The 26,885-nt window shown below is 40.6% G+C and overlaps 1 protein-coding gene across 2 annotated transcripts in view; it reads right to left on the reverse strand.

Moving 5' to 3' along the window:
* LOC306982162 (lysine-specific demethylase 6A-like) overlaps window positions 1–26,885 on the reverse strand; it is a 48,848-nt gene that overhangs the window by 20,115 nt on the left and 1,848 nt on the right. Inside the window, exons 3-14 of one of the 2 annotated variants that reach the window (XM_079581973.1) lie at window positions 20,080–20,188; window positions 19,942–19,991; window positions 19,674–19,732; window positions 16,620–16,740; window positions 16,446–16,500; window positions 14,911–14,945; window positions 12,710–12,803; window positions 10,864–10,990; window positions 10,676–10,774; window positions 9,159–9,378; window positions 5,001–5,135; window positions 528–659 (exon numbers count right to left, since the gene is read on the reverse strand). In XM_079581973.1, coding sequence (XP_079438099.1) covers window positions 528–659; window positions 5,001–5,135; window positions 9,159–9,378; window positions 10,676–10,774; window positions 10,864–10,990; window positions 12,710–12,803; window positions 14,911–14,945; window positions 16,446–16,500; window positions 16,620–16,740; window positions 19,674–19,732; window positions 19,942–19,991; window positions 20,080–20,188 — 1,236 coding nt within the window. The remainder of the gene's footprint in view (window positions 1–527; window positions 660–5,000; window positions 5,136–9,158; window positions 9,379–10,675; window positions 10,775–10,863; window positions 10,991–12,709; window positions 12,804–14,910; window positions 14,946–16,445; window positions 16,501–16,619; window positions 16,741–19,673; window positions 19,733–19,941; window positions 19,992–20,079; window positions 20,189–26,885) is intronic. The other variant, XM_079581974.1, reaches the window with a different exon arrangement.

Here is a 26,885-nt window from a genome sequence, read left to right on the forward strand (position 1 = left end):
ACCCTCCGCCTTGACCGAGTGCATTTTCTCCAGTTTTCCCAAATCTAAAAACCTTTTGACAGGAGCTTACAGACTATAGGGCAGTGCAATGCCTCATTTGAAAGCCAAGCACGACAAAACTGATCTCAAGGGATCTAATTTCTTGCTTTGTTGCCAGGTTCCTGTCACTTCTTTCACGTTCTTTTTCTTCTCATTTTTGGCACTTCTTTTTCAAAATGTTGTCCAATTTGTTTTACTTTTTTGTTGCATTTTAATCAAAATTAAGAGGTTAAGAATAGTGTAGATTAGGGAACTTCAGTCAAATAACCAAGTTAACCAGATGATAATTTCATGTACAGAACATTGTTTACATTGTTTTCATGGTAATTTTTGGGGTCCCGGTCTGGAAGGTTTGAATCCCTGGACTAGAGAAGCAAAAAAAAAAAAAAAAAGCTTCTGAAATGTACCACGATCTTCTTAACCACGATCTCCTTCACCTGGAAAAAGTCAAACGCGTAACGAAAGCGAACAGCAGCGCCTGCAGTTACCTTCCCGGGACTGGCCGCTCGTCTCGACCTCTTGGCGGGACAGGACTCGTCTCCCTGGGACAGGGGGCTGACGTGGGGGGGCAGAGTGGGGCCCGAGCCCCCTCCCTCCGCGCTGTGGTTCGGCTTACAGGCCTGGCGTGACAACAACGACACGAGGGACAGGAGAAATTAAACAAAAAACAGGCGTAAATTAATGTAGAAGAGGGACAGCGGGGGGAGGGAGCGGGGACAGAGGAGTCACAGCAAGAGAAACCAGCGTTGTATTAAAAGGATAGAATAAAATAAAATAAAAATCGGTTATTACTTGGGCTGCTCAATATACTGTGAATCCAATGCATCTTTTAAAATGACCAATTCCAGGTTGTTTTCATCATGATCTCTATTGTATCTAATCTAATGCTTACTCAACAATAATTTGTGGGGAAAATACAATGTTTTGCATTACATAAGTCAAATTTAATAGATATTTGGGTCAGTTAACTTAGTCATCTGAGCGACATCACCATTTAAGATCATAGTTTTTGTGGTTTTGACAAACGTATGCAGTAAAAATAGTTCCCTAATGTCACTATTTTCTAAGATTGTTATGTTTAAGGCAAGTTCCAATCCATTTTAGTTATAATTACAGGCATGGGAAGACTATTTCAATGCACCTTAAAGGGATATATCAGGATTTTGGACACCATATCCACAGCGTTGTTGATTTCTGGAGATAAATATATGTTTTAGTCCATGCAGTCCTTATATTTGAAGAGTTTTGTGGTGCTAGGCTAGTGTTAGGCTAGTGCATGTCTATGGTAACTAGTAGCCTGCATTAAAAACAGTCGGTGCACCTGAGGCAAATCACTTACAACACCAGACTAACCATATAAACGTCTGTATCGACTGGATAATGTCTGAAATATAACCATTTTTGTATTTAAAAGAACTTATATTTGAGCAGCTTCCTGGTTGTAGCTACGCAGCGGCGGAGTGATCTGCTCAGTTACCGGATCTACATTAGTTTGTTTATTAGCATTAGCATTACTACACATGGAATTCACAAGGGAGCTTTTGACAAATCAGATATGGCAACGTTTGGAGGACGAGCCCATGATTTTGAAGAGGTTTTTAATGCAGGCTACTAGTTACCATAGACATGCACTAGCCTAGCACTAGCATAGCTTCACAAAACTCTTCAAATATAAGGACTGCACGAATTAAAAACAAAGAAAATATCCCCAGAAATCAACAACACTCTGGATGAAGAGGAAATGAGGCCCTGTGTCAAAAATCCTGAAACATCCCTTTAATATAATATCGGAGTTTTAATCCTTAGTATCGTCAACAGCTATAAACGCAAAAGAAGAACAATGGCAGAGGTTTCCGATATTGTGCAGCCCGAGCTGGAACATCTCGTCGTCGTCAATTCGAAAACCCCATACGGTTTATCATTATATATTTTTCCTCAACGGTTTAAAAACACTTCAAAATGACAGATGCTTTTTTTTTTTTTACAGGTGCGAAGTGATCGTTTAAAACGGCTAAAAGCTTTTCGAAACGGGACACAAAAAAAGCATGAAGGCGGCGTATGTGACGGCTACTGGCTTTTTTGCCGATGGGTATGGAGGATGATCGCGCCGGGTGGATGAGATTAAGACACTAGGGGGCGCTGTTAGGGCTTTCGGGAGCAACTGCAGGACATCTAAGGTCAGCTAGGACAGGGGGGGAAGAAGACAAGACAGGACGGAGAGTCTAGATGCGTCTCTGTGTCACCGATCACACCCAAATGTGCACGTTTTTTTTTATGCTAAGCAGCAGTTCCACCCAATACCAAGAGGATTAATGTCACAGGAGTGGTAGTAGATGCAGAAGAATCGATAAAAGGACTTTTCGAAGCAGGAACAGGCTTTTTTTTTCTGATATTTTCTGGTTTATTCCGCCTAAATCCAGACTGATGAGCATTAAAAAAGGCTGAAGTGCAGTGTTTGTGGGGCAGCTTGGGAGTGATGAGTGACGCAGAGTGACTTTCTACTACAGAGAACAGGAAAAGGAGCAGTGACGTTTAGCCGAACCCCACGTCAGACAGAGAAGCCCTTAGAGTCTAGGGGTAGGTTTGTCCTGATGAGTTTCCTTCACACCTTTATGTTAATCTACTATTTCGAGAATCTGGATTGTCTCTTTCGAACCCTGGCATTGTTGACTTGGATACGCCCTCGTCATCAGGGAAGAAGGAATGTAATGGTGGAATAACCTGGTCATTCTTTGGGCCGTAGTGTCGATGAACCGAGACCTGACTAGGGCTGGGTACCCTTGGTTAACTCTAGAACACTATTTCCGGGTGTTTTCCAACCAAGAAAATACATTTATGTGATTCTCATTATGCTGCGTTGTTTATCTGGGTGTTTTCCTCCAAAACACACTTTTTACAACAGGCACATGAGTGATAGAAGGTAGGGCAGGGTTAGTGTATTTAATCAGGCTCTTGCTCCTTTAAAGGTTGACATTCAGCACTGCCACATTTATTTTGCGACTTCATCTACAGCTTGGCTCCTGTCTCAGAGCTCGGTGTCTCTGGCCTCACAGTAAGTGAGAAACACATAGTTATGTTAGTCAGCTGGTCATTTATACCCATGTTTAGTTTCTCTCTCCTGTGGCTGTTTGTGCCGAGGACACTGGGCCTGAACCAGGGAAGTCTCACAGATCCAGGAATGGCTGGACCAAAAACAAAGCTTCCATCTTCATTATTTTATTTTTTGTTCCCAAATTTTCCAGTAATTTTGGATCATTTTTATCTGGTCCTCTTGTGATGCTTTTCTTTCATTTTATTAGACATGACACAGTTTAATATAAAAGAACACGACTCACATGTGTCATGTATCGTCATGTTTTGATAGATTTTGATGAAGTACTTTTAATCGGGTGGATTATCACCGGCGTTAGTGAAGGTGTTATGGATTTGAGCGATAATGCTCTAGGGTTAATGATACCGGAACCTTCTACACTAAAATAACTGTCGCCTAGAACCAGAAAACAGTCTCTAATAAATTAACCTTATTGTTCTATTGATTTGAGCTGAAACAACCAAGTACACTGGAGAAAGAGTATCTTAAAGTGATAATCCGGAAGTCGAAATGTTAAACAAATTTTATAAAATGTGCAAAAGTATTCAAATTATTCAAAGCATTAAAATTATAGCAATCTTAGCTTCTTTATCCACCAAATTTAGTCATTTTAACATGTTTCCAATTTGTAATTTGTAAGAATATATTAGATGCTAATACCGTTAGCATCTCTATGGCTTTTCTCATGTAAACTAGCATTGTGCTAATTTACAGAAATTCAACATAAAGTGCTTTAATTCAAGATATTTTAATGAATTGATCTCATTCAGATGGTAAGTTTTCTAGTGTAACTTCCTTTAACCTCTTACCACCCGCCTAAAACAAATGCATTCTGTCCTCTCTGGCTATTATATTATATAGCCTGTGTAACACCTCATTTGAAAGCGAAGACCCACAAAATGGATCTTTGTCTTCGCGTTGTTGCTGTGTTGTGTCACACATTTTTGTTGAATTTTTGTCATTTTTTTGTTGAATTTTTGTCACTTTGGTTGAGTTTTTGTCACATTTTTTCAGTTTTCATCCTTGTTTTCTTCTCATTTTTGTGGCTATTTTGGTGCTTTTGTCCCAAGAAGCTTTTTGAACAGGCTTAAAAACTTGGTCTATAAAGATTTATTTTTTAGTCCCTGCTTTCGATACGGACCTAAACCTAAAAGAACCTAAACCTTTTTGTTTAATGACACCCAGCCCCTGATCAGAACACGATGTTCCTGGTTTTAACACATTTTAGTCGCTCTTAACATAAAATAATCTGCTCACTGGAACAGCCAAACTGGCATCGGTTCAGCCTCGAATATTAGGAGTAAATACTAGCTCTAGTATTTGTTCCTAGTATGAGGTTTATGATTTCATCAAGACAACTTCTGTGGGTTTTTCTGGTGAGACCGTGTATAGTTCGGGGGTTCAGCTAAACCGTCACACGTTTATAACCAAGGTCTGTGTACAAGTATTTCAGCTCCTGTAGTTTTAAACAGGGGGAGGGGGAGGGGGGGGAATAGGGGTATATATACAGTGCGTCCGGGAAGTATTCACACCGCCTTTAATCATCTCTTTTTCATTACGTAGGAGTCGATACTAAAATTAAAACAATAAAAGGGGAAAAAAGTGCATACATTCCCCTATCATGAGGAATTAAAAGGAGATTTTTTGACGTTTTGGAAAAAATATGAAAAATCGATTTGTTGGTAATATTCAGATACCAGTGCGGTGACTCCATTGCTCTCGACTGCGCCATTTTGGATTCACTTTTTAGGAGTAGGATTAAAAAAAGTATCCGACTTGTACATAACACAGGGACAAACCGAGGGGTGAATACCTCCCGAAGCCACTGTACGAATGAGAGTAATGAGTGGTTAATACTAGCTTCTCTCACCTGTGGCGGGACACTGCTCGCTCCCTGTCTGGAGGTTAGCTCAGCGGGGATGGGCAGACTCCAAGCCTCCTCAATAAAAGGCAGCATTTTACTTTTACCCTGGGGGCTACTGAGCTGGGCATTACTCAACTGAGCCTATAAGGGGGGAATGGAGAACGGCATGAAAAATCAAAAAATAAAGTCAAAGGAAAAGAAATTATAAAAGGAAAAATAAAATAAAAAAGGAAAAACTCAAGAAAATGAAGCCCCCGGGAAGCAGCCGATGATGCGCGAAAAAGGGCCAATGATGCAATTCTTCTTCAGATCTTTTGTCTTCCAGAAAAGCAGAAAAACGATGGGAAATGTGGGTTTTGTTTAAGGCGAGACAATGCAGGTGAATAGGGGGAAAAATTAAATGTAGAGATTTCAATTTGAAACTTTTGCTGTAGATTTAGGACAGAAATATGAGGGGAAAACGTATTGGAACCACGAGCTCTTATTATATCAGTGCCCTCTGCTGGACACGTGTGGAACTCTTTCCTTTTTTTTATTAATTCAATGCCCCCTAGTGGCTAGAATGAGCATACTGGCCATTTTATACTCACTACTGCCACCTCAGGTCATACGTGTAACTGCAGCTTCTATATTAAGCTCATGCATGACGACACTTCAGACCCGAATTAACACCTTTTTGAGTGACAGTGCAGGATTTTACACATTAGGACATGGCTGGAACATGTAGGGGGAGGAAAATACTTGATTTTAACATGTTTAAACTCTGTATAGTCCCTTTAAAAATTCATAACTCCGCAGAGGAATGGGCTTGAGACTTACTTTTTTCCCCACATAAAGGGCAGGGGCCGGATTAAATCATCGAGAGTGTTTCCATTTGCCCTTATCGTTTTGTAAAATTGTGCAATTATACAATTTTCCCATTAGAGTAAATGGGGAGTTCTGGTCGTCGCTACGGCAACGCCATGAAACATATGACTACATGTTTTACTCCCCATATAAATGATAGCAGCACCTTTTTGTGACATATCAGTGCAAATAGAAACTGAGCTCCCGTCTATAGCCGCTTCTGTCTCCCACGTAGGAAACGGCCATATTTGGATCACAGCGGCATCTCGGTCACGGCCTTTCATGAGAGAAGCCGCACTCGGGCAGAGCCTGAGCCCTTATAGAAGCTCCCACAGACTCCAAACTTTACAGGCTGAGACCTAACAATATTTGGAAGGTTTTTTTCAGAGGGATTTTTTAAATCTAATTCCTAGCCTGATTTAATCAGCTTTGAAACCCAAAAAACAGGCGGAATTTGAGTTTTTACAGATTTTTTCACTGATGATTAGTTTATTGAAAAACTAAAAATGAAAAAATCTTAGTTACTAATATGTCAATAAAATAAAACCATAAATTTGAATCTGGCTTAATTCATTATTTTTGATTTCGTTGCCCAAAATATAGACAATTTTGGCCATTTTAATGCTCAAAATGCCTTATTTTTATGTGATAAAATGACAGAAAAAATGCAATGCATGTTTTTTCTCATATTTATATCTGTAATGTTTCAAATTGATATCTCTACATTTTTTTTTTTCCTTATTCACCTGCAGCGTCTCGCCTTAAGGGAGGAAACCGAGTGTTGACCTTTCACCTGCAGCGTCTCGCCTTAAAGTGAAGACCTTTGTGAACGTTTAATATGAAACAAAAGTGACGAGACGTGGCGGTTTCTTTACCGTTGCATCATTGGCCGCCTGTTGCATGATCCGTTGCTTCACCCCCTCCTCCTCCCCCAAATAAAACAAGGAACATGGTCAGCAATGTTGAGTAGATTCGAGCACAGAGACGCCAGGTTTTGGAAACAGCAGTGGTTTGGAGTCGTTAAAAAAACAAACAAAAACAAAAAAAAACAATCGGAGTGTCGTGGAATTAATGGTAAAGTTTATCAGCCACAATAAACAGTTACTCGCATTAGGACAAACCCGGCTTGTCTTAATGCGGTGAGGAGAGAGCGTCATGCATTCGAGAGAACAGATGTTTCAAGCCAGTGCAGATGTGAAAGGCCTACACAAATCATCTTCACTACATCACACTGTCGGACGAGCCCCTTTTACACCCGCGCGGCTTCCCAATCTGAAAAAGCAGCTCCCCCTGTGGGCTGAATGTGAACGGCGAGCGTAAAAGGGACTCGGCGATGCTTTCTTTTACGTTTGGGGTCAGTCGTAAAAAGCAGAGAGCGGCAGAAAGCGCTGGTGACGGTACATGTCCTGCAGAGCAAGCCTGGGGAACGGGCCTGGCTCCCTCACATCGATACAGGGCAGGAAAAAAAAAAAAAAACTCCAAGGTGCTTCGTCCTTATGTCTCCGGCGATGCGTTAGTAAAGATTAATGAGACTGTTTGACTGTTTTTTTACCACAACAACCACATAACGGTGCAGGTAGCGGGTAATGGAGGACATATCATGCAGAATGGGCTGTTTTTTTGAGTGTAGGGGACGAGGGCGGGGCCATATTTACACAAAAGTATAGATATTACGGGGTCTTTCTCGATAACGAAGATAAATGTGCCGTCAAACATCTAAATATACCTGAACAGATTATAAAACAGATAAATTGCCTTCCACATTCCTCCCCACTTTCTTTGTCCCATTTTGACATTTTTCCCTCCAATTCTCCCGCCATTTTATTTTTATTTTGTTCCACTTTCCCCCCACTTTATAAAACAATTCTACTTTACCCGCTTCTTTTTATTTCCTCCGCCTATTTTTATTACTCCCCCCGCCATTTTTCCCCCATTTTGACATATCCCCCCCGTATTTTTTCCCCAATTCTCCCTCCATTTTTTTTCAATTTCTTGCCCCCAATTTGATATATTTTCCCATACTTTTCCTAATGTCTTTTTCCAATGTCTTCAAAATATTCTATTTTACTTTTTTTTTCAAATTCCCTCCACCTATTTTTTTTTTTTTTTTAACAAGTTGTCTCCCCATTTTTTTTTAAAACTCCACCATTTTGTTTCCCTTCAAAATTTTCAAAATGTTTCCCCCATTTTGACATATTCCCCCCCGTATTTTCCCCCCAATTCTCCCTCCATTTTATTTCGATTTTTTTTCCAACTTTACCCAACATTTTTTCCAATTTCTTGCCCCCAATTTGATATATATTCCCATACTTTTCCCAATCTCTTTTTCCAATGTCCGCCCCTTTTTTCTTTCTTCAAAATGTTCTACTTTACTTTTTTTTTGAAATTTCCTCCACCTATTTTATTTTTGAACACATTGTCTCCCCATTTTTTTTAAACTCAAAATTTTCAAAAGGTTTCCCTCATTTTGACGTTTTTCCCCTCGTATTTACACCCAATTCTCCCTCCATTTTATTTTTTCCACTTTCCCCACCATTTTTCTTTCTTCAAAATGTTCTACTTTACCCACTTTTCGTTTTTCCAATTTCCTCCCCCTATTTTTTTCTTCATTTTTTTTAAAATCATTTTTTTCCCTTCAAAATTTAAAACAATTTCCGCCCGATTATTTCCCCCCATTTTTTTTTCACTTTACCCACCATTTTTTTTCCAATTTCTTACTCCAATTAGATAAATTCTTCCCCCACACTGTTTTTTTTTCTTCAAATTTCTTCCCCCTATTTTTCCCTCCATTTTTTCCCCTCGAAATTCTACACTGTACCCACCATTCCCCCCAATTTCTTCCCTCTTATTTTTTTCCCCTTTCTTTGTTAAGGAAGCTTATGCATAACCGACTTTCCAGACCTTTTAACCATGTGAAAATATTAATCTTAAATCAAAATCAGACCTGGAGCTGTGTTTCGAGGCTCTAGCGCCCCTTTGAGTGATCTTTGAATCTTCTCCTGTGGTGCTTTTCAGTCAAAAACTCATCATTAGCTTTAACTACAGCCACTCACGCCTGTACTGTATTTTCCCCCCCGTTTTGTCTTTATTGAAACAACTGTGCAGCGAAGGGGAGCAAGAAAAGGGAGGGGGAAGTGGGAGGAGCTTATAATGACAATCAGGAAGTGAAACTACAGCCAAATTCATGCATGATATGTCCGATTTTAAAGCACTTTTCCGGGATTTCTCTACATCTCAAACCTCAGCGGGGTTTCTCCTTCCACAGATCAGAACACTGAGCCTAAAACCCGCTCGAGCCGGTTCCCCGCGCGCTCCCACCTGCAGACACTTGATCCTGTGCGTGAGGGCGGCGGTGTTGCTGCAGCCCTTGCTCCTCGTGGCGTTGATGTAGCACTTGATGGCGTCGTGCGGCTGGTGGCAGGATTCGTACAGCGTGCCCAGGTCCATCCAGGCGGCGGCGTGGCTGTGGTCCAGCTGCACCGCGCAGATGTACGCCTGCAGCGCGTCCATGGGCTGGTTCTGCTGCTGGTACAACACACTGCGGAGGCCATGGCGGAGGCGAGGGGGCAGAGGGGGCGAGGGGAGGGCAGAGTTTGGACAGAACATTTAATTCAAGTTTTACTCATTGGCTTTTTACATTACGTATAGGCTATAAGCTTTTTTTCACAGATTTACCCTGAACAATGATAAGAATCTGCACAACAGCAGCAGTTTAGCATTAATATATTCGGCAGACAGTTGTTTCTTGAGCTTGTCCTCTTTATATTAACTGTGGCACGAAGGTTTATTAGCATTAATGTTTTTATAAGAGTAAACTTCAGTCTCATGGTCATAATAATGTTGACACTTCAGCCGATACTGATCCGATACAGTCTTTTTGTATTATTATATTTTTATCTAATCATTATATATTATGGCCTATGGATATTACAGTAGTTTTACCATTTTATTTATAAACATGCAAGAGGTTTTGGCTTTAGCTTTGAGTTTTCCAGAAGCAGGTGTTAACGATAGTAGACAAATTAATGTATTTCCTCCTGTGATGTGGATGTTGCCCTGTTAATTATACAGTTTCTGTGATTTTATTTTGGCAGCTCCATCCGTATTCTGTTTTGAAATGTGTCTTGTAAACCCATGAGGGCTCTTACTGATGTGCAAGACACAATAATAAGAATAAATCTTTATCCTAGCTTAGCGACAGCATGAAGGCCTTGATTCTGTGGTCCTGGATCTGCAGCGGCTCCAGTCTGTAGGTTTACTGCTGTGCTGCGATTAAACTGAAGGCGTGGTAAACCTGCAGATTCCCGGCCATCTTGTATCGGACCCGTCCAGTCATCAAATCCGATCCTTACAAAATGCCCAGATCGGCTACAGATACCGATACTGAATATCCGATCGGTACATCCCTAATTGAAAGCAGGTACTGACTATTTTTTACATCTTTAAATACAAGTTTTGATGCTGTTGGTTCAGGGACAGCATTAAAAGGAAGTGACTTGGTTGTTACAGGTCAAATCAATATTTCCCCTTTTAAAAAAATAAATAAAAAAAAAAAGACAAAAATATTGATTTATTTTTCCCATTTTTTTCTTATTTTTGCCCCAATTTTTTTTCATTTCCCCCCCATTTTTAAACCCTTTAAAACCATTAATTCCCAATTTTTGCCCCATTTTCCACACATTGCTTGCCATTGGAGATGAACCTGATATTGTAAATGTGCAGGTCTTCCACACATTATCGTTCTGTTCTCTGGTTCTAGATGACAAATATTTCAGATGCTGAGTTTTCTGGCTGATAAAGATATAAAAATCTTTGAGAGGAAATGAAAGTCTTACCCAATCGAGCACCATGTATCTGCGCTGGCCTCAGATTTGTCTATGGACTGTCGATACGAGACGAAAGCGTCCTGGACTTTCCCGATACTGGAGTAGCACCTGCGGCAGACGAGGAAAGACTTTGTGGACGCCCTGTAAACGCTCTAAAAGTCGATATGTCTCCGTTAACATCGCGGCGCGGCTCGTACCTGCCGAGGAAGTACCAGGACTGGCCTGATTTGGGGTCCGCCTCCAGGGACTTCTGCAGACACTGGATGGCGTAAGTGTCTCGGCTCGATCTCTCTCCGAGCTGCTCCACCGTGTGGTGCATCCAGCCTGGACAGACACGGGAGGGACATTACTCACTTTATCAAACATTTACACAAGCTATTGCAAAAAATATCTTATTACAGATATTAGGGGATGCAATATCTGTCTCACAAGAAGCCACGACATATCGCAACATAAAATAATCAAAAAACAATGCTGAATATTTTCTGTTTTCTGTCATAAAAATAAAAAAGCTGCCTTAGGAGAATCACTGCTGACACTGAGCGCAACCCTCTAGCTCTTCTTACTGCATTCTTAATCATGATGCAATATAGGGCTGCTCGATTATAGAAAAATAATCACGATTATTTTAGTAATAATTGAAATCACGACTATTTGTTGCCTAAAAAAAATAAATCTTTGTTTTATTTATTCATTTTTATTATTATTTTAAAAAAACAACTATGGACTACATTTTCTTTGGACAATAAAAACTAATTCTATAAGAGATACCTGCTGGCCAGCCCTCACACCTGTCCAACAGAGCCGCGCAGCCTGATGACATCATCACACAGCGCTAATGTTTTCAAACCAAAGCCTGAGCCTTTAGCTCGTGAAATGCGAAGGAACAGAAACAACCATCTCAGCAGCATGAAGCAATAAGCTAATACTACTACTAATAATAATAATCTAAACAAAACCAGTCCCTGAGCAAAGGATGTCGAGGCTTCTAAAACAGCTGTTCTCCTTTCAGCACAAGGTGAGCTCTTAACAGTGGCGTTATCTCAAGAGTTAGGTATAAAAGTTATTAGTACGATGTTATTTACAGTTCTGTCAGGCTGGTGTTTCAGCTGATCAGACGCGTCACACAAACCGCAAAGGACGGACTTTTTGTGCTTTGGATGGACGAGCGGGAGGGCATCCTTAATAACCGTTTGTTCTCGATTATGCTTTTTTTGTGATCGTCTAGTGCAGGGGTCGGCAAGTTTGCTCGTTGGAGGGCCGGCTTTCTTCATCGTCAAAAGACCAAGGGCCAGAAGCAGATCAGATAAAAACGCTAATGGCAATGGAACAAATAGAAATCCCACTGGAAATCAGACAAATGAACTTTTACTGTACATATGTTTGATTTTTCACTTGAAATTGTACAAAATAATCTGAATTAAGAAAAAAACTTTTGCTTGTTCCATTGGCAAGAATAGGTTGTATCTGCTCTAAGGCCAGACCAAATCTACTCAAACTTTAGATTTTATCTTTTAATTCAAGTAGATGCAAGTCATTTCTTCCTTTAGATTAATATTCTTTTAGGATTATGGCCTAAAAAGGGTGCTCTGCTTTTACATTTTAAGGAATTGACAGTATTTTTCACATTTCTAGAGTACTTTAACAGGCATTTGAGCTCTGATTTGGGTCATAATATTTCTCAAAATCATCTCAAGGGCTTTCGATTAATTGCACAGCTCTAATGCAATATTTTTTTTATCTGAAGTCTGTTCGTCACCCCCTCCTCTGTTTCAGACGGTCTCCTGCCCTCGCCACAGATGAACCCCGGTCTACAGGAACTGACGATCCAACAAGGACTGGACTTTCTGATCTTGGCCCCGTCTGCAGAGGGACTCCCTTTGACCCTGTGTCTATCTATAGCCTGTCTGACCGCGGGAGTAGATCTTCTTCTTCTGTGGTTCCCCTGAGGTTCTTCATTTCTGCCTCTGGGATTTACGTCAGAGAGGTTAAGGACAGGGCTGTGAGTGGGTGATTCTTCCTTGGCTTTGGGCTCGTTCTCACCTAGCTGCTGCAGAGTGGTGGCCTTGACTCGCGCCGGAAGGTCCTCTGTCTGAAGCAGGGCCTCGTAGGCTTCCTTAGCAGCTCGGTATCGCTTCTGTCAGGCACAAAAAACGAGAGAAAGAATGTCACAAATCCTGAAGTTTCACCCAGAAGTACGAGCACAGTACACAGGTTATTGAAGAGAGACACGAGTAAAAGGCACAACATGAGAAACCGCCTGAAATATAAAGCCAGAGGTAGATATCGAGCATCACCGCTGTATTTCTCCAAGACGCTGGAGCAGGAGCCGCATACACAAACAGCAGAGGGGGAGAGACAGACTTCCACGTTTCCAAGGCAACCCACAAATCGGCCAATGGCGAAGCGGAGGTTTTCTAAAATTGGCCCAATGACGAAAAAGTATTCCCCCTGTTCCCACGCGCGGTGCAGTCGGCGCAGAACAGGGGGGATCCCACACCGTTTGGCAAGACATACAAGCTACGACTCAAAAAATAAAAACATTATGAGATTTAAAGGTGATCGTTTCAAGTCAGGTCGAAACCTTTGTTATTGATCCACAACTTGGGACACTTCCAGGCTCGATAAGAGGATTCCTTTCAAGTTTCGGCTTCAGCTTTATCTCTGGACTCTATTTACCTGAACATCTCCAGATTATGTTGAGAATATTCAGAAGAAAAAGAATTAGAGCCGTCACGATAATTACTATGTCGACTTATCGTTCAGTAAAGATACATTTTTGGCTTCGATATTTGTCATCTGTATATTTCTTCCCCAATTCTTTTCTAATGTTGTACTTAAAGTAATAATCTGTAAGTTTGCAAAGTGAGGAGAGAGAAATTTGAAAGTAACCTGTGAAATTCCTCCCCTCTTTAACCAGAAAGCCCTTCTTAGTTTGAAAATTCTGTTCCTTCTTTCCTCATTTTACAAACGTAAATGATCAAGCTCCTCCCCCTCCCTTCCTGATTGGCTGGTTCATAGGAAAAGCTCGTCTCATTGGTCGACAATGGAGGATACTAGACTCTGATTAGTTGCCAAAGTCCGAGAAGGAGGGACTTTACAAAAAATAATACATACTTTATTATCACTTACATCTAATTGATCTAATTGCAAGACTAGGTGGTCAATTTCGCACCATTTATAAAAGTTGTAGAACATTTACATTTCCAGACTATCACTTTAAAGGGGCTAGATGCAAGTTTTATGCTCACTACTGCCACCTCAGGTCTTAGGCGTAGCTGCAGCTTCTATATTAAGCTCGTGCATGACGGCACTTCAGACACGAAGTAACTTTTTGAGTGACAGTGCAGGATTTTAGAGGCAGGTCTGAGCTCATTCTACACAGTAGGACATGTAGGGGGAGGAAAATACTTAGTTTTAACATTTCTAAACTCCATATAGTCCCTTTAATATTTTACCCAAAGCAAGTTCTGTGTCATAGTCTATTACGAGAAAGTTCTTTTCGAAAACAAAGCTTTTTCGGTCATTTTCTGAGGCACAAAGGTCTTCAATATTATCCTTTATCGCGATATTTTCCTGCCACGATCTCCAGATTTTGTTATCGTGACAGGCTGTGTGGGAATATAGAAAGTCTGTGGCGAGATACTTTAACCCCTTAACTCCCACCTGAACAGAGCACATTTTCTCCAGCTTTATCCCAATCCAAAAGCTTCTGGAAAAAAGGTGTGAAAATACCGACAAAACTGAGACGAAAACAAGGATGAAAATGTGAAAAAAGTGAGAAAAAATGACAAAAAAAATTACAAAAATGGACAAAATTTTGACAAAAGTGAGAAAAAATTGATGAAAAATTGAGAAAAAATTGATGAAAAAGTGACAAAAAATGGACAAAAAAGTGATAAGAATTTGACAAAAAAATACGAATAATTTGACAAAAAAGTGACAAAACTGAGATGACTGCCCAACAAAAAAAGTGATGAAAAAAAATCTAATGACGTGAGGAAAAAGATCAATTTAGTTTTGTAGGTCTTAGCTTTCAAATGTGGCGTTACACTGGCCTACAGGATTTGGGTAAAGGCGAAAATGCTCTCGGTTCAGGCGGGAGTTAAGAGGTTAAAGCAGCAAAACCAAACCACGCAGAGGAACGAGAGGAAATTTCAACAACAACAAGCAAATCGGAGACAACGTGTCCGGAATACGAAGCGCTACGGCTGAGATGTTTACAACAGGAACGTGTGGCTTACCTGGATCTCATACAGATGAGCGATGTGGAACTGAACTGCAAGAGAAGGGAGCGGAGTTAGTCGAGCTTTCAGGACAAAAAACGTGCTCAAAGTTGTTAAAGGAACGCGGTGGAGAAGCGGCGGCTGTGGAGAGCGACAGAGGAGCAGCTCCCTTTGTCTGGAACACTGCAGTGTGTGATCTTAGCCACTTTTAGAGACGGGGAGGAAGAGGAGGGAGAGAGGGAGAGGGAGAGAGAGAGAGAGCGAGCGCGAGTAAATGATGCTGGTTTCCACGGCAACAGGTGGAGAGACGGCGAGATGATGTTTTAGGGGAACCACGCTTCAGCTGAGTCAAAACACGCACAGATACGAATCACGATGTAGCACAGAGTGGGGGCTCAGAGCGGAGGATTGTGCTTTTTACAGGTGTTTGGTGATGGGTTTAAACGCATCTTGTTGTATATTCGAAGGATCTAAAACGGCAAAGATTCTGTTGGTTTGTCTCCGGTTCGAAATCTGCCACAAATCAGTTCTGTGCCTTTAACACATTGAGGGACAAAAACTGAAAAACTTTTTATATTACGAAACTAGACACTCTGATACACCTTATGTGTGATTTTGGGAGCTTTGTGATGAACAGAGGTGATGATCAAAACTTGTGTCAGGAGGAGAGAGGAGAGGAGAGGGGAGTGAAGAGGAGGGAAGAGGAGAGGAGGGAAGAGAAGGAGAGGAGAGGGGAGTGAAGAGGAGGAGAGAGGAGGGAAGAGGAGGAGAGAGGAGGGAAGAGGAGGAGAGGGGAGTGAAGAGGAGGAGAGAGGAGGGAAGAGGAGAGAGGAGGAGTTAATCAGAAAGGAGAGTGTTTCATAAAACACAAATTATCTCCAAATCTAGAAAAAAATGTGTGATTTTGATCAAAACTAGCCTCTGCTTAGCTTGGATTTCTCAGGAAACGAGGCACATAGAATTAAACTGTTTTCACCTATAGAGAGCTTAGAGTCTCAGCTTTTAGCATGTGTCCATAGTTATAACACAGAAAACGCTGTGGTGCTACAAATATCATGAAACATGGTCTGGATTGTTGGCGCTCTACAGGTAAATCCCAAAACAGCGCGGCCTCAGTGTGTTAAGGAGAGACACTGCAGGGGAAAAAAATACTTAAATATCATTTTTTCAATCGACTTTTAATGTAGATACTGATGGGACAAAATATATTCCAAGGTTTCTTTCAGACAAGTCCTTTAGCTACGAAGCTTCAGTGGTTATTTCTACCTCTCACTGCTCTGTGGAGGAGGGATAAACGGTGCTACAAAGCGGGAGGACAGGACATCGCTTCCTTCCATCGAAACTGAGGGGGAGCGATGTATGAGCAGGCGCCGGAAAAGATTCAAAAAGCTCAAAACAAAACTCCAGGCATGTTTTTGAAAAGGGAACATTGTAACTAACAAGCTTTAAACAGTCAATTTCACTTAACATCCCCACTTTAATGAGGCTGCAGTGCCGAGAAAACAAGACAAAAGAGCCAAAAAGTCACGATATAAATGAAAAGTTACACTTACTTTCAGCTTTGGACAAAGTGCAAGGGTTGGAGTCGATCAAAGCCAGCTGAAAATGCTGCACAAAGAACATTAACAATATTAATCATGTTTCCAGCGTTATAAATGGAGTTTAAAGCATTCGTGTCTGCGCGGGGTTTGGCATCTGTCGTGATTTCGTATAAACGTGGTCGGTACCTTTAGACTGGACTCGTAGTCGGTGTTGACCTTGAACATCAGCCCCAGTCGGAGGTGGATCTCTTTGGCGCGAGAGAATCCTGCATCGATGTACAGCACTTCCTGGAACGCTTTGATCGCCCTGAAACAAACACGGGGAGAGTCAGAACACTCACATTTAATACATGATGGGGACGAGTGAAATGTCACTGTTATGGAGGAGACTTTTGTTGTAGACTGAGATCATTGGCTCAATTGTGGAAATAAATGAGACTTTCCCGCAACTATAGGCTCTGCGAGTGACATCCATTTCCCACTTTCCTCTGGTTCTCTCACTCTGCTCTGAGCCGACCATTTAACTCCGCCCCTTTCCCCTGAGTCTCCATGAAGACGATAAAACTAAAACGCTTTTGAAAACTCCATGGCTTATTAAGAGGTTTTACTTTTGAGAGCAGACGAGGAATGTCTAAAACAGAAATAAAGGGTTATGTTAATGGGGCTAATTGTAGCTGCATTATGAATATCGAGTCCTGGTTCCCTTTTGGGGCCAGGACTGCCCTGAAAAAGAGATTCTTAATCTCAGTGGGATTATCCTGGTTAAATAAAGGTCAACACAAATATTAAAGGAATAGGCCACTGTTTTTACATACTGAGATATGTTCTTACCTTAGCTTTGACGAGTTCATTAGGACCTGTCTGATCTTCCCCCGTGCCTTCAGTCACGTAAACACAGCGCAGACGGCGTTAGCATTTAGCCTCTCCTCCTCTCCTCTATATCGAAATCTGCACAGTAATCTTCACTTTACTGTGCAGATGCCAAATTACTCCTGGTATTATTACGCCTTACAATATAGTTCCCCCTTTTATCCGCTTAGAAAATCCACATTGTTTAATTGTGTGTAATTATACTTTGTAGTGGAACACTTCACGTAACCATATTTAAATAGGGGAAACGTGGAAGAGCTCGGTAGCTTCTATCTTGACTAGTTTTGGAGCTATTCACCTTAATCCGCCCCGCCCACTTTTGCCACTTTTTGCGTTGTCTCGGCACTTTTTTTCCAGACACTTCCGGTCGAGCGCGAAGCCCGTTCATTTTAACGGAGAACGAGGGACAATATTCTCCGCTCAAATCTGATGTTTAGTCGATTGATTTGTGTAAAATGTCCGATGTTCATTTGCACCGACATGTCGACACTGCAGCGTTTCTCTGTGCGGCCTGAAAACAGCTTTGTTTTCATGTAGTGACTGATTTTATATGGACTTCTCCAGTCCCATGTTAACACAGAGGAGAAAAGGGGCGGGCACAATTCATGGCGGCGCCCACGCGAGGCTCCGGAATAAGGTGAATAGAGGAGAGAGGGAGAGGCTAAATGCTAACGCCGTCTGCGCTGTGTTTACGTGACTGAAGGCACGGGTGAAGATCAGACAGGTCCTAAAGAACTCGTCAAAGCTCAGGTAAGAACATTTCTCAGTATGGAAAAACGGAGGCCTGTTCCTTTAATGAGCAGGACTCTGAGCAGTTTTCTTCATATGAAAGATCAGGAGACTTCTTTAAGTTTATTTCAAACAAAATCGATTCAAATCTGAGTAATTAAAAAAAAATAAAAAAATAGAGATTTTATTTTTTGGTCATATCGTCCGGCCCCATTTCAAAGGTTCCTCAGCAGCGCAGTAACAAAACATCCATTCATCCATTTTCCAGGGCTGGGCGTCTCTGCTGAAACTGCTCTCAGCAGAGATGCCCAGACTTCCCCATCCACACACACCTCCTCCAGCTGTCCCGACCCCGAGGCCACACCAGGCCAGGTCCCAGACATAGTCCCACCCGCGTGTTCATTCTGACAACATATTTTAATTTAGTTTTAGTCTTTTGACGAAAATGTAATTCGATTTTAGTCTAGCTTTAGTCGACTAAAATTGCACGTAAATTTAGTCAACTAAATTTAAGACTAATTGAGTGGACTTTCCATTGATAATATTCATTATAATCATATTTAATCCTGTTCCTCTGCTTCATGGAGCTGCTCCTCATGAACAAAGCTCAGCTGATCATTTGGCAGAGAATTATACATGATATAGACGGTCAATAGAAGTTTGGATGATTTTAGTTTTTCATTTTCATTTTTATTTAGTCTTATTTTAGTCGACTAAAATATCTGGACATTTTAGTCATAGTTTTAGTCTCATGAGAAACTTTTAATTTAGTTTTAGTCCAATTTTAGTCGTCAAAAATAACAATTTGACTAAAATTAAGACTAAATATTTTAGTCGACGAAATTAACACTGCTGTCGTTTACTAATGTAGACATGCAGATGTTTTTTCTCTTTTTTTTTTTTTTGCGAGAGGTCCCAGGTTCAAATCCCGGACGAGCCCCCACTTGTTACAACCCGGCTCAGCGAGGTAGAAGTTGCAACAAAAAACAAGATTTCCAGGTTTCTATAGACGACAAAGGGAAATTAGCCACACACAAACTAATACAATAATACAATATTTTACGCAACAAAATCTACGCAATGGTTAGAGCCAGGTTTAAATATATTGTTTTATTATTGTCGAAGTGTTGGATCCTGAGATTTTTTCAGAGGGATTTTGTTGAATTAGCTATTCATAAAAATCGGCTATAATTCAAAATGGTTGTGGAAGTCCTGAATGTCAACCTTGAAAGGAGGCGAGACTGATTAAATACACTAACCCTCCCCTACTTCCCATCACTATCGCTGGTCCCAGCAGCGTGTCCTGGTCCGAGGCTTTGACCCAATAGGGACAACCTGGAGGCTTTGAAACAGATGCTCGAGTCACCTCAGCTGCTCCTTTCAAAGTGAAGGAGAAGCGACTCTACTCCGAGCTCCTCCCGGGTCACTGAGCTCCTCACCTGATCTCGAAGGGTGCTCAGACCCAGACTCAACCAGGACTATAACAGACTTGAATTGGTCCAAAATGAGTGTAAACCAGTATGTTTTATCCACATAACCAGAGACAGCTCAAAATGTTCCCCTATTTCAGTTCAAGCCGTATGAAAGTCTGGATTTAAACCTGAGATTAATATTTTTCCCCCAAAAGCTTCATTCACTCACCACTGAAAGGCATTATAGTGGAAGTAGACCATTCCCAGGCCGTACAAAAAGGCAGCATTCTGTGGAAAAAGCACAGACACGATTAAAAACACGCTCACGTGCCGCGGTTTTGCGGTTTTCTGAGTGAGTATCTTCACCACTGAAAATCCAAAATGACTCAAACTGTAATAGTGAAACCCAGGCGTTTATTTAAAGCTCTTTCTAACCCAGATCTGCTTCCTGTGCGGCGGAGTTTTTAAGATTAATGTGTGACTTTGCCTCGACTTACCTTCCAGTAGTCTGTCTGTAAACTGTAGTACCTCTGGTATGCTGATAATGCTGTGGACGAAGAGCAGAGACAGACATGAAGAAGAATCAGGGGATGGGAAGTCTGTGATGTGAGAGGAAGTCAGTGATGAACGCACACCTTTTGGATAGTCCTCCAGGAGCAGGTTGAAGTGTCCGAGTTGACAGAACAGCTCGGGCTCCACTTTCCCCTCCGCCTTCAGGATGAGCGCGTCGTAGCAGCGGACAGCCTGGAAAAAACAGGAAAAAACTTAGAAACTGTGGCTGAGGATTAAACAAAGCTCCATCAAATATGTCCAGTGTTCAAAGCTAACCAAAATCCTCCCCATTTCTGACTATTCTGGCAGGATTTTGACCCCAGGTTCCACTCCCGGGCTGGAGTTTTCAGAGAACTATTGACCTCTTAACTCCCGCCTGAACCGAGAGGATCTTTTTCCTCACGTCATCAGATTTTTTTTCCATCATTTTTTTTGATGGGTATTCAACTCATTTTTGTAACTTTTTTGTCATTTTTTCATCAATTTTTCAGATTTTTGTCTTTTTTTTTTGTCACATTTTGTCACTGTGACAAAATGTGACAAAAAAAAATGACAAACATGTGACTCACATGTTTGTCATTTTTTGTCACATTTCTGTCATTTTTTTTGTCAATTTTTCATCACATTTTTGTAATTGTTTGGTCACATTTTGTCATTTTTTTGTATTTTTTTTATCACATTTTTGTAATTTTTTTGTAATTTTTATGTCATTTTTTCGACCTTTTTTTGTCAATTTCTTGTGACATTTTTCGTCACTTTTTTGTCACATTTCCATCATTGTTTTTGTCTCAGTTTTGTTGCTATTTTCACAGCTTTTTTCCAGAAGCTTTTGGACTGGGGTAAAGCCAAACTGGAGAAAATGTGCTTGGTACCGACAAACTTTTTCTCTCCAGACGTCAGTAAATGATCCATAGTGAGTCTAAAACAGCCTGAACTCATGAGCAGCTTCAGCACAAATGCAGATGTTTTCTTAAAGCAAAGAAAAGCTATAACTTTAGTCATTATCAGAGATCAGGGTTTCCCACACATAGACTAATTTTCCCCCCAATTTCCCCATTTTTTTCAATGTTTTTTCAAAAAATGTCCTTGTTTTTCCCAACTTCTTCCACTTTTTTCCCCCCTCTTTTAAATATTGACGACCAACAGCATCGATACTTGAATATAAAGATTTGATTTTTCTTTCCGGTTCCTGCTTTTGCTACTTTTATTTTTCAATACCAGTAGTAAACCTTTGGGGAAACAGAATCACAATTGCAATATCTCTCAGAAAAATGTTGTGTAAAATCCTTGGTGTTGGTTGACGAGGCCTGAGGCACAGAATAACAGCCACAGCTCCAGGGCAGGATGAACATCGCCTCAGGCTTAAAGCCGTCTGGGGTCAGGGCAGAGTCGAGTCGTTTTCTGTCACCACATATTGTTCTCCTCCGCTCAGTCAAATACCTCCGTGTGACCGTCGTGTTTTTAGTCTGTGGGACCGGTTTCAGTCCAGATAAGACGCCTTTGAGCAGGAACTGTTATTAAAAAGTGTTTGTAGTAAAGTTTTCTGCAGCTCAAACACGAGAGTTCTGTGCGTGTTTAAGCTGCGTCTAAAACGAAAGTGAAACTTGATGCGGAACGAGCACATGCACGACACCTGAAAGCTTTGGAACATTTTACTGTCGACTCTCAGGCATAAAAATGACAGTAAAACTTTGTTGAACATTGTTTGTATAACATTTAACGCGCTGCCTCCAGCATTGATTTCAGATTTAGTTTTTGGGAAAAAATAAAAATGGCACTCCCTCCTGTCCCTCCGAATATATACAAACGTTACACACACTCAAACTTTTACCCCACTGTCTACAAACACACACACCCTCACTCACACACACACAATAAAATAGATATATATGTAAGGCTGTGTACAGATGGAGAAGTGTGGATGATGCACTTTTAGAACAAAGGTTTACTGTCATTTTTATGTCGGAGAGTCATCAACATCAAGTATTGTTAGAGTCAATATTATCGTGTATCCTGATACTTTCCTGTAGGGCTGAAACAACTAATCGATTAATCGACAACTATTTTCTAGTGAACACAGACTAAAATTGAGCAAAAAAGACATGACAATTATGTATTTTGGATGAAAACCTACTTTGTTTTTTAAAGTGAGGGTCTGCAGTGTTTTGTACATCGTAAATTTCATAAATATCTGTCTTTGTCTCGTCCAATCAAAGCAGAATTAGCACAAAGAGCCTCCTACAAACGTTTACTTTAAGTTTACTCCATCAACATGTCCTCAAGCAGCGCCACTTTAGCTTTATGTGATAAAAAAAAAGGAAAATAATACAATTTCCATGCACCTTTCACAGCCAAGCGATTAATCGTAAAAATAAACGGTCGATCAATCGATTACCAAAATAATCGTTAGTTGCAGCCCTACTTTCCTGCCTCAATATATCGAACTTCACATCGTGACAGGCCTACGTGGGCATTATTTACTGCGTACTAGGGCAGGGTGATATGGCCTAAAATCTACATCACGATATGAAAAAGAAACATCCCGATAAAGATATATTTTTTTCACAATGGACAAATCACTTCAAAATCCCAGCCCTATCGGGAAGATTTCATTCAGTGATATTTTATTCTTTCTTTCTTTTTCTTATGCCATACTCAAGCAGTTTATTTAGCACTTCATTTCATTTTACTTTTTAAGCAACTGTCCCCGTGTTCTACAGTCAGTGTAGATGCTGCTCTGATGGAGCTGAGCGTTACATAAATTATATCATGTCCAAAACGATATACAAAATTACAACGATATCAAAAAATTATATGATGTGCGATACAATATGACCCTACCCTACTGCGAACCACTCAGACTATACCGTATATTTCAGATCATGGACGGTGATTATCTGGATTTTACGAGAACAGCAGCAAAGTGAGACCAAATAATGACTTTAATCGGTCTTTTTCCACATAAACGCGCCGGTTTCTAGTCGTCCTATGTATTAGCACGAGCCCCTGTGATTCCATGACTTATGAGCACAGTCTGAGTCAGATAAGTTGTAGTTTTCAGACTTTTCATCAGGGCTATGCCACGCCCCCTTTTACTCAAGTACCAGTGATCTCTGCTCAGCTTGTTTCAGTCGACTGAGGATTTCTCTGGTCGGGGGGAGCCCTTAAAGTCGGCCCTTTAGTCTTTGAATAAACCCTTTTCTTCTTCATGTATTCTCCCCCCTGTCATGTCACTTCGCTTACATGAAATGATACAATGACCCAGTTCTGTCAGAAATCTGGACCCTCCGATCTGAAGGAGCCGGGTCGCAATACGGAGACTGCACCGTTCACATAAAGAGCCACATATCTGACATTTAATAAGGAAGGAAACAAACGCAATCTCGATTCTTGGGGAGAAATTGTGCGGATTATATTCATGCTTATCTGAATATGAAAATCTGGAGCGATAACTGCAAAATTCAATGAAAGCCTTTTGTATCTGAAACAACAATGAAGGTCAGGGTTATTGCTAAATCATGCATAACAATTTGCCAAATCATTTTCCATCGTGAGCCGTTTACTGATAAAAATGCAGCCTTCGCCCATTGAGCAAACACACACACACGAGCGAAAATATCTGCAGAAACTTCATATTTGCGCCATTTCAAAAACATGCACAACCACTTTCTACACAACAGGGTCATCTACACACAAAACTGAAGAAAATAAATGAATAGGGAAGGGTGGTTGTAAAGCAGGGTCGATGCAGGAGGAGGAGCAGCAGGTTAAATGTTTTACTGTGCATGTTTAAGGTGAATAGGGAAACTTTTTAAATTCAGAGATATCGATTTGAAACTTTGGCTGTAGATCACTGACATAAACATGAGAAAGAAATGTATTGCAAGTTTTCTGTCATTTCATGTTTTCATATTAAAATAAGGCCGTTTATGCCAAAAAAATCCCATATTTTTTGCTACTAAATCTCACTGATTGAGCCAGGTTTAAATGTGCAGCATATTAGTTACAAAGACGTTTTCAGATCTTGTTTAGTTTTACAATAAGCAGTTTAACCTCTTAATCCCCACCTGAACAGGCCACATTGTCTCCAGTTTGGCTTTACCCAAATCTAAAAGCTTCTCGAAAAGAAAAAGCGAAAACGGTAATTTTTTTAACGCAATTAATCGTATTTCCTCCCAAATCCGGAACTCCCGAGCCGGAACCTTTCTCTTTGCGTGTTTCTGGTACGCCCGTATATCTGACGCACATCCTCCCACAACAGCGATGGACGGAGACGCTTCACTCGGCCCGCTGGGGACTCAGTTTAGTTTTAAAAACGTCCTGATGAGACGATAGACGCTGTACTGCTGTGAGCAGGCTGCGCTAAGAGTTCTCCTTCCACCGTAGTTAGAAGAAGAAGAACGTTATTTATATCGCGCCTTTCACAGACATGGTCACAAAGCGCTTTACATGAGACAATTGTACATTCACTCCATACTCTGTGATGGTAAACTACGTTTGTAGCTTCAGTTTCCCCTGGGGGAGACTGTCAGAGGCGCTTTCGCGACTACACACGTCTGCGCCAACGGACCCCCTGACACCACCATACATTCACTCACACACATCATTCATCCTGGCCTATTGTACATGTTTTTAGTGGTAGGGGAAACGGGGAGAACATGCAAACTCCACACAGAAAGGCCCCGTGCAGGTGGGAATCAAACCAGGACCTTCTAGCTGTGAAGCGAGAGCACTAACCGCTGTGCTACCGTGCCGCCCAAAGTTACTCACGTCTAAAATACCATCTCAATGTAAAACGTGTGCAATACAAACACAGACGTCCTCCATGCTAATGCTAATGTTAGCGTTAGCTCCAGCCAGCCCACTCTGAGCCACAATAACCCTAACACTTGTCTGGATAAGAAATGACACTTTGATTTCTGTTTACTGCAATTGTTAAACACTTAAAAGCGCTGTTTTATGGCCATTTTGCTTTATTTATTCACTACTTTCATATAAATGTGGGATTATTATTACTGTTTAATGAACTCTACAAGTTACACGAGTGATCAGAGCTCCTAAAACACTTGAAAACTAAATAGCTATAACTGCACTTTGCCTCAGTTACTTGAATAACTACACACATTAACAATAATAAACACATTTCCTGTTGAACTCATGCATCTAGTTATTAAATAATGTAGGTGCAAAATTCTTTTTCCGGTTTTCGATTAAAATGCAATGAATTTATGTAAATAACTAGATCAAAAAAGTTGAATCGAGTCCCAACACTATAAAAAACGAGATGAAACAAAATGACAACAAATATGAGTAAAGAGCTAAGGTCTTAGCTTTCAAATGAGGCATTATATAGGCTGTAGTCGAGAAGCTTTTAGATTCAGCCGAACTGGAGAAAATGTGCTCAGTTAAGGCGGAGGTTAAGAGGTTTTTTGAAATTCAAAGCCCAATAAATCAGGCTCGGAATTAAATATTAAAAAATCCCTCTGAAAAAAAGCTTCAATACATTGTTCAGTCCAAGGAAAGTTTAAAGTCTGTCGGTGCTGCTACAGTGGAGACATTCGCACCAATGAGAGAAAACGTCCCTTGAAATGACAGTTTTCCTAATACACTTTGAAACAGTGAATCAGTGAATAATCAAACATGTCACTGTGAAGATCAGGGATTTTCTTGTTGTTTCCCAGAGCCTGTGGTGTCTCGCCTTGACATGCAACACAGAAAAACGATGCTACGACGACGCCTCATGCTCCTCATGTCGGGCTGTGAGCTCTCCCTGGGAATCCCACACCACCTAGCGTTACGACAAGGACGAGCCACAAACTAAAACAAGCATTAAATCATAAAACAGACTAAAGAAGCTGGGTTTGAGTTCCTGGAAAGCGCGACGAAGGGGGTGTTGTAAACAAAAGACAAGGCCACCACCTAGATGTCAGAGAGCAGCAGTTCCACTACAGCTTCTCTATAACTGGGTAAATCACGTATATACATTTCTCCAGCCATTTTGGACAAGAAATCAACAAAGAAAACTCTAAATCGCCATAAAACTCAATGGTTCATTTCAAGAGAGCTTTTTCAAAACCTTCACCGACATCTAGTATGAAAAGTATTCCTAGTACTTTCATTCATGACTCATCCAAGTCCTACAAATAATATTGAGAGCGGTTGCTTTATTGCTGTGTATTAGGGCTGGCCGATATATCGATATTTAAGATATACTGATAAATTTTTATATATTAAGTTACCAAGAAGAAACTGGTCATCTCAAGCCCAAACTGAGCACTTTATTCTGTTATCTCTTTATATATAAACGCCTCCCTCAGAAAAAGATTGCCCTATTTTATTTAATAGGATATTTTTTATTTAAGATATTTTTTTATTTACATGTGCACCTTAGGGAGGTTTGTTATACAGTGTTTACGTTTACATTTTAAAGTGAATTTTCAGTAAAACTACTCATATTTGGCTTTGACTTAACATTTAATTTCACAGCTCTCACTTTGCGGAAAAAATATCGGGATATATATTGTATATCGATATTCAACCTAAATATATCGGGATATGACTTTTGGTTCATATCGCCCAGCCTTAATCCAAGTCCTAAAATTAATATTGAGAGCGGTTGCTTTAACGGCGAATAATAATGTCACTATTATGCCTTTAACTAGGGCTGGGCGATATGTCGATATTTACGATATATCGATATATTTTTTAAATGAGATATGGGATTAGACAATATCGCATATATCGAGATATTTCAAATTCAGATAAGCTATTACGTTATCAAAAAGAAATTAACTAAACATTTCATTTCACAGCTCACACTTTGTGGAAAAGATATTGGGATATATTGGGGCTGGGCGATATGGACCAAAATTCATATCCCGATATATTT

The sequence above is a fragment of the Gobius niger genome (assembly GCF_951799975.1).
Source record: "Gobius niger genome assembly, chromosome: 23".
NCBI classification, from domain to species: Eukaryota; Metazoa; Chordata; class Actinopteri; order Gobiiformes; family Gobiidae; genus Gobius; species Gobius niger.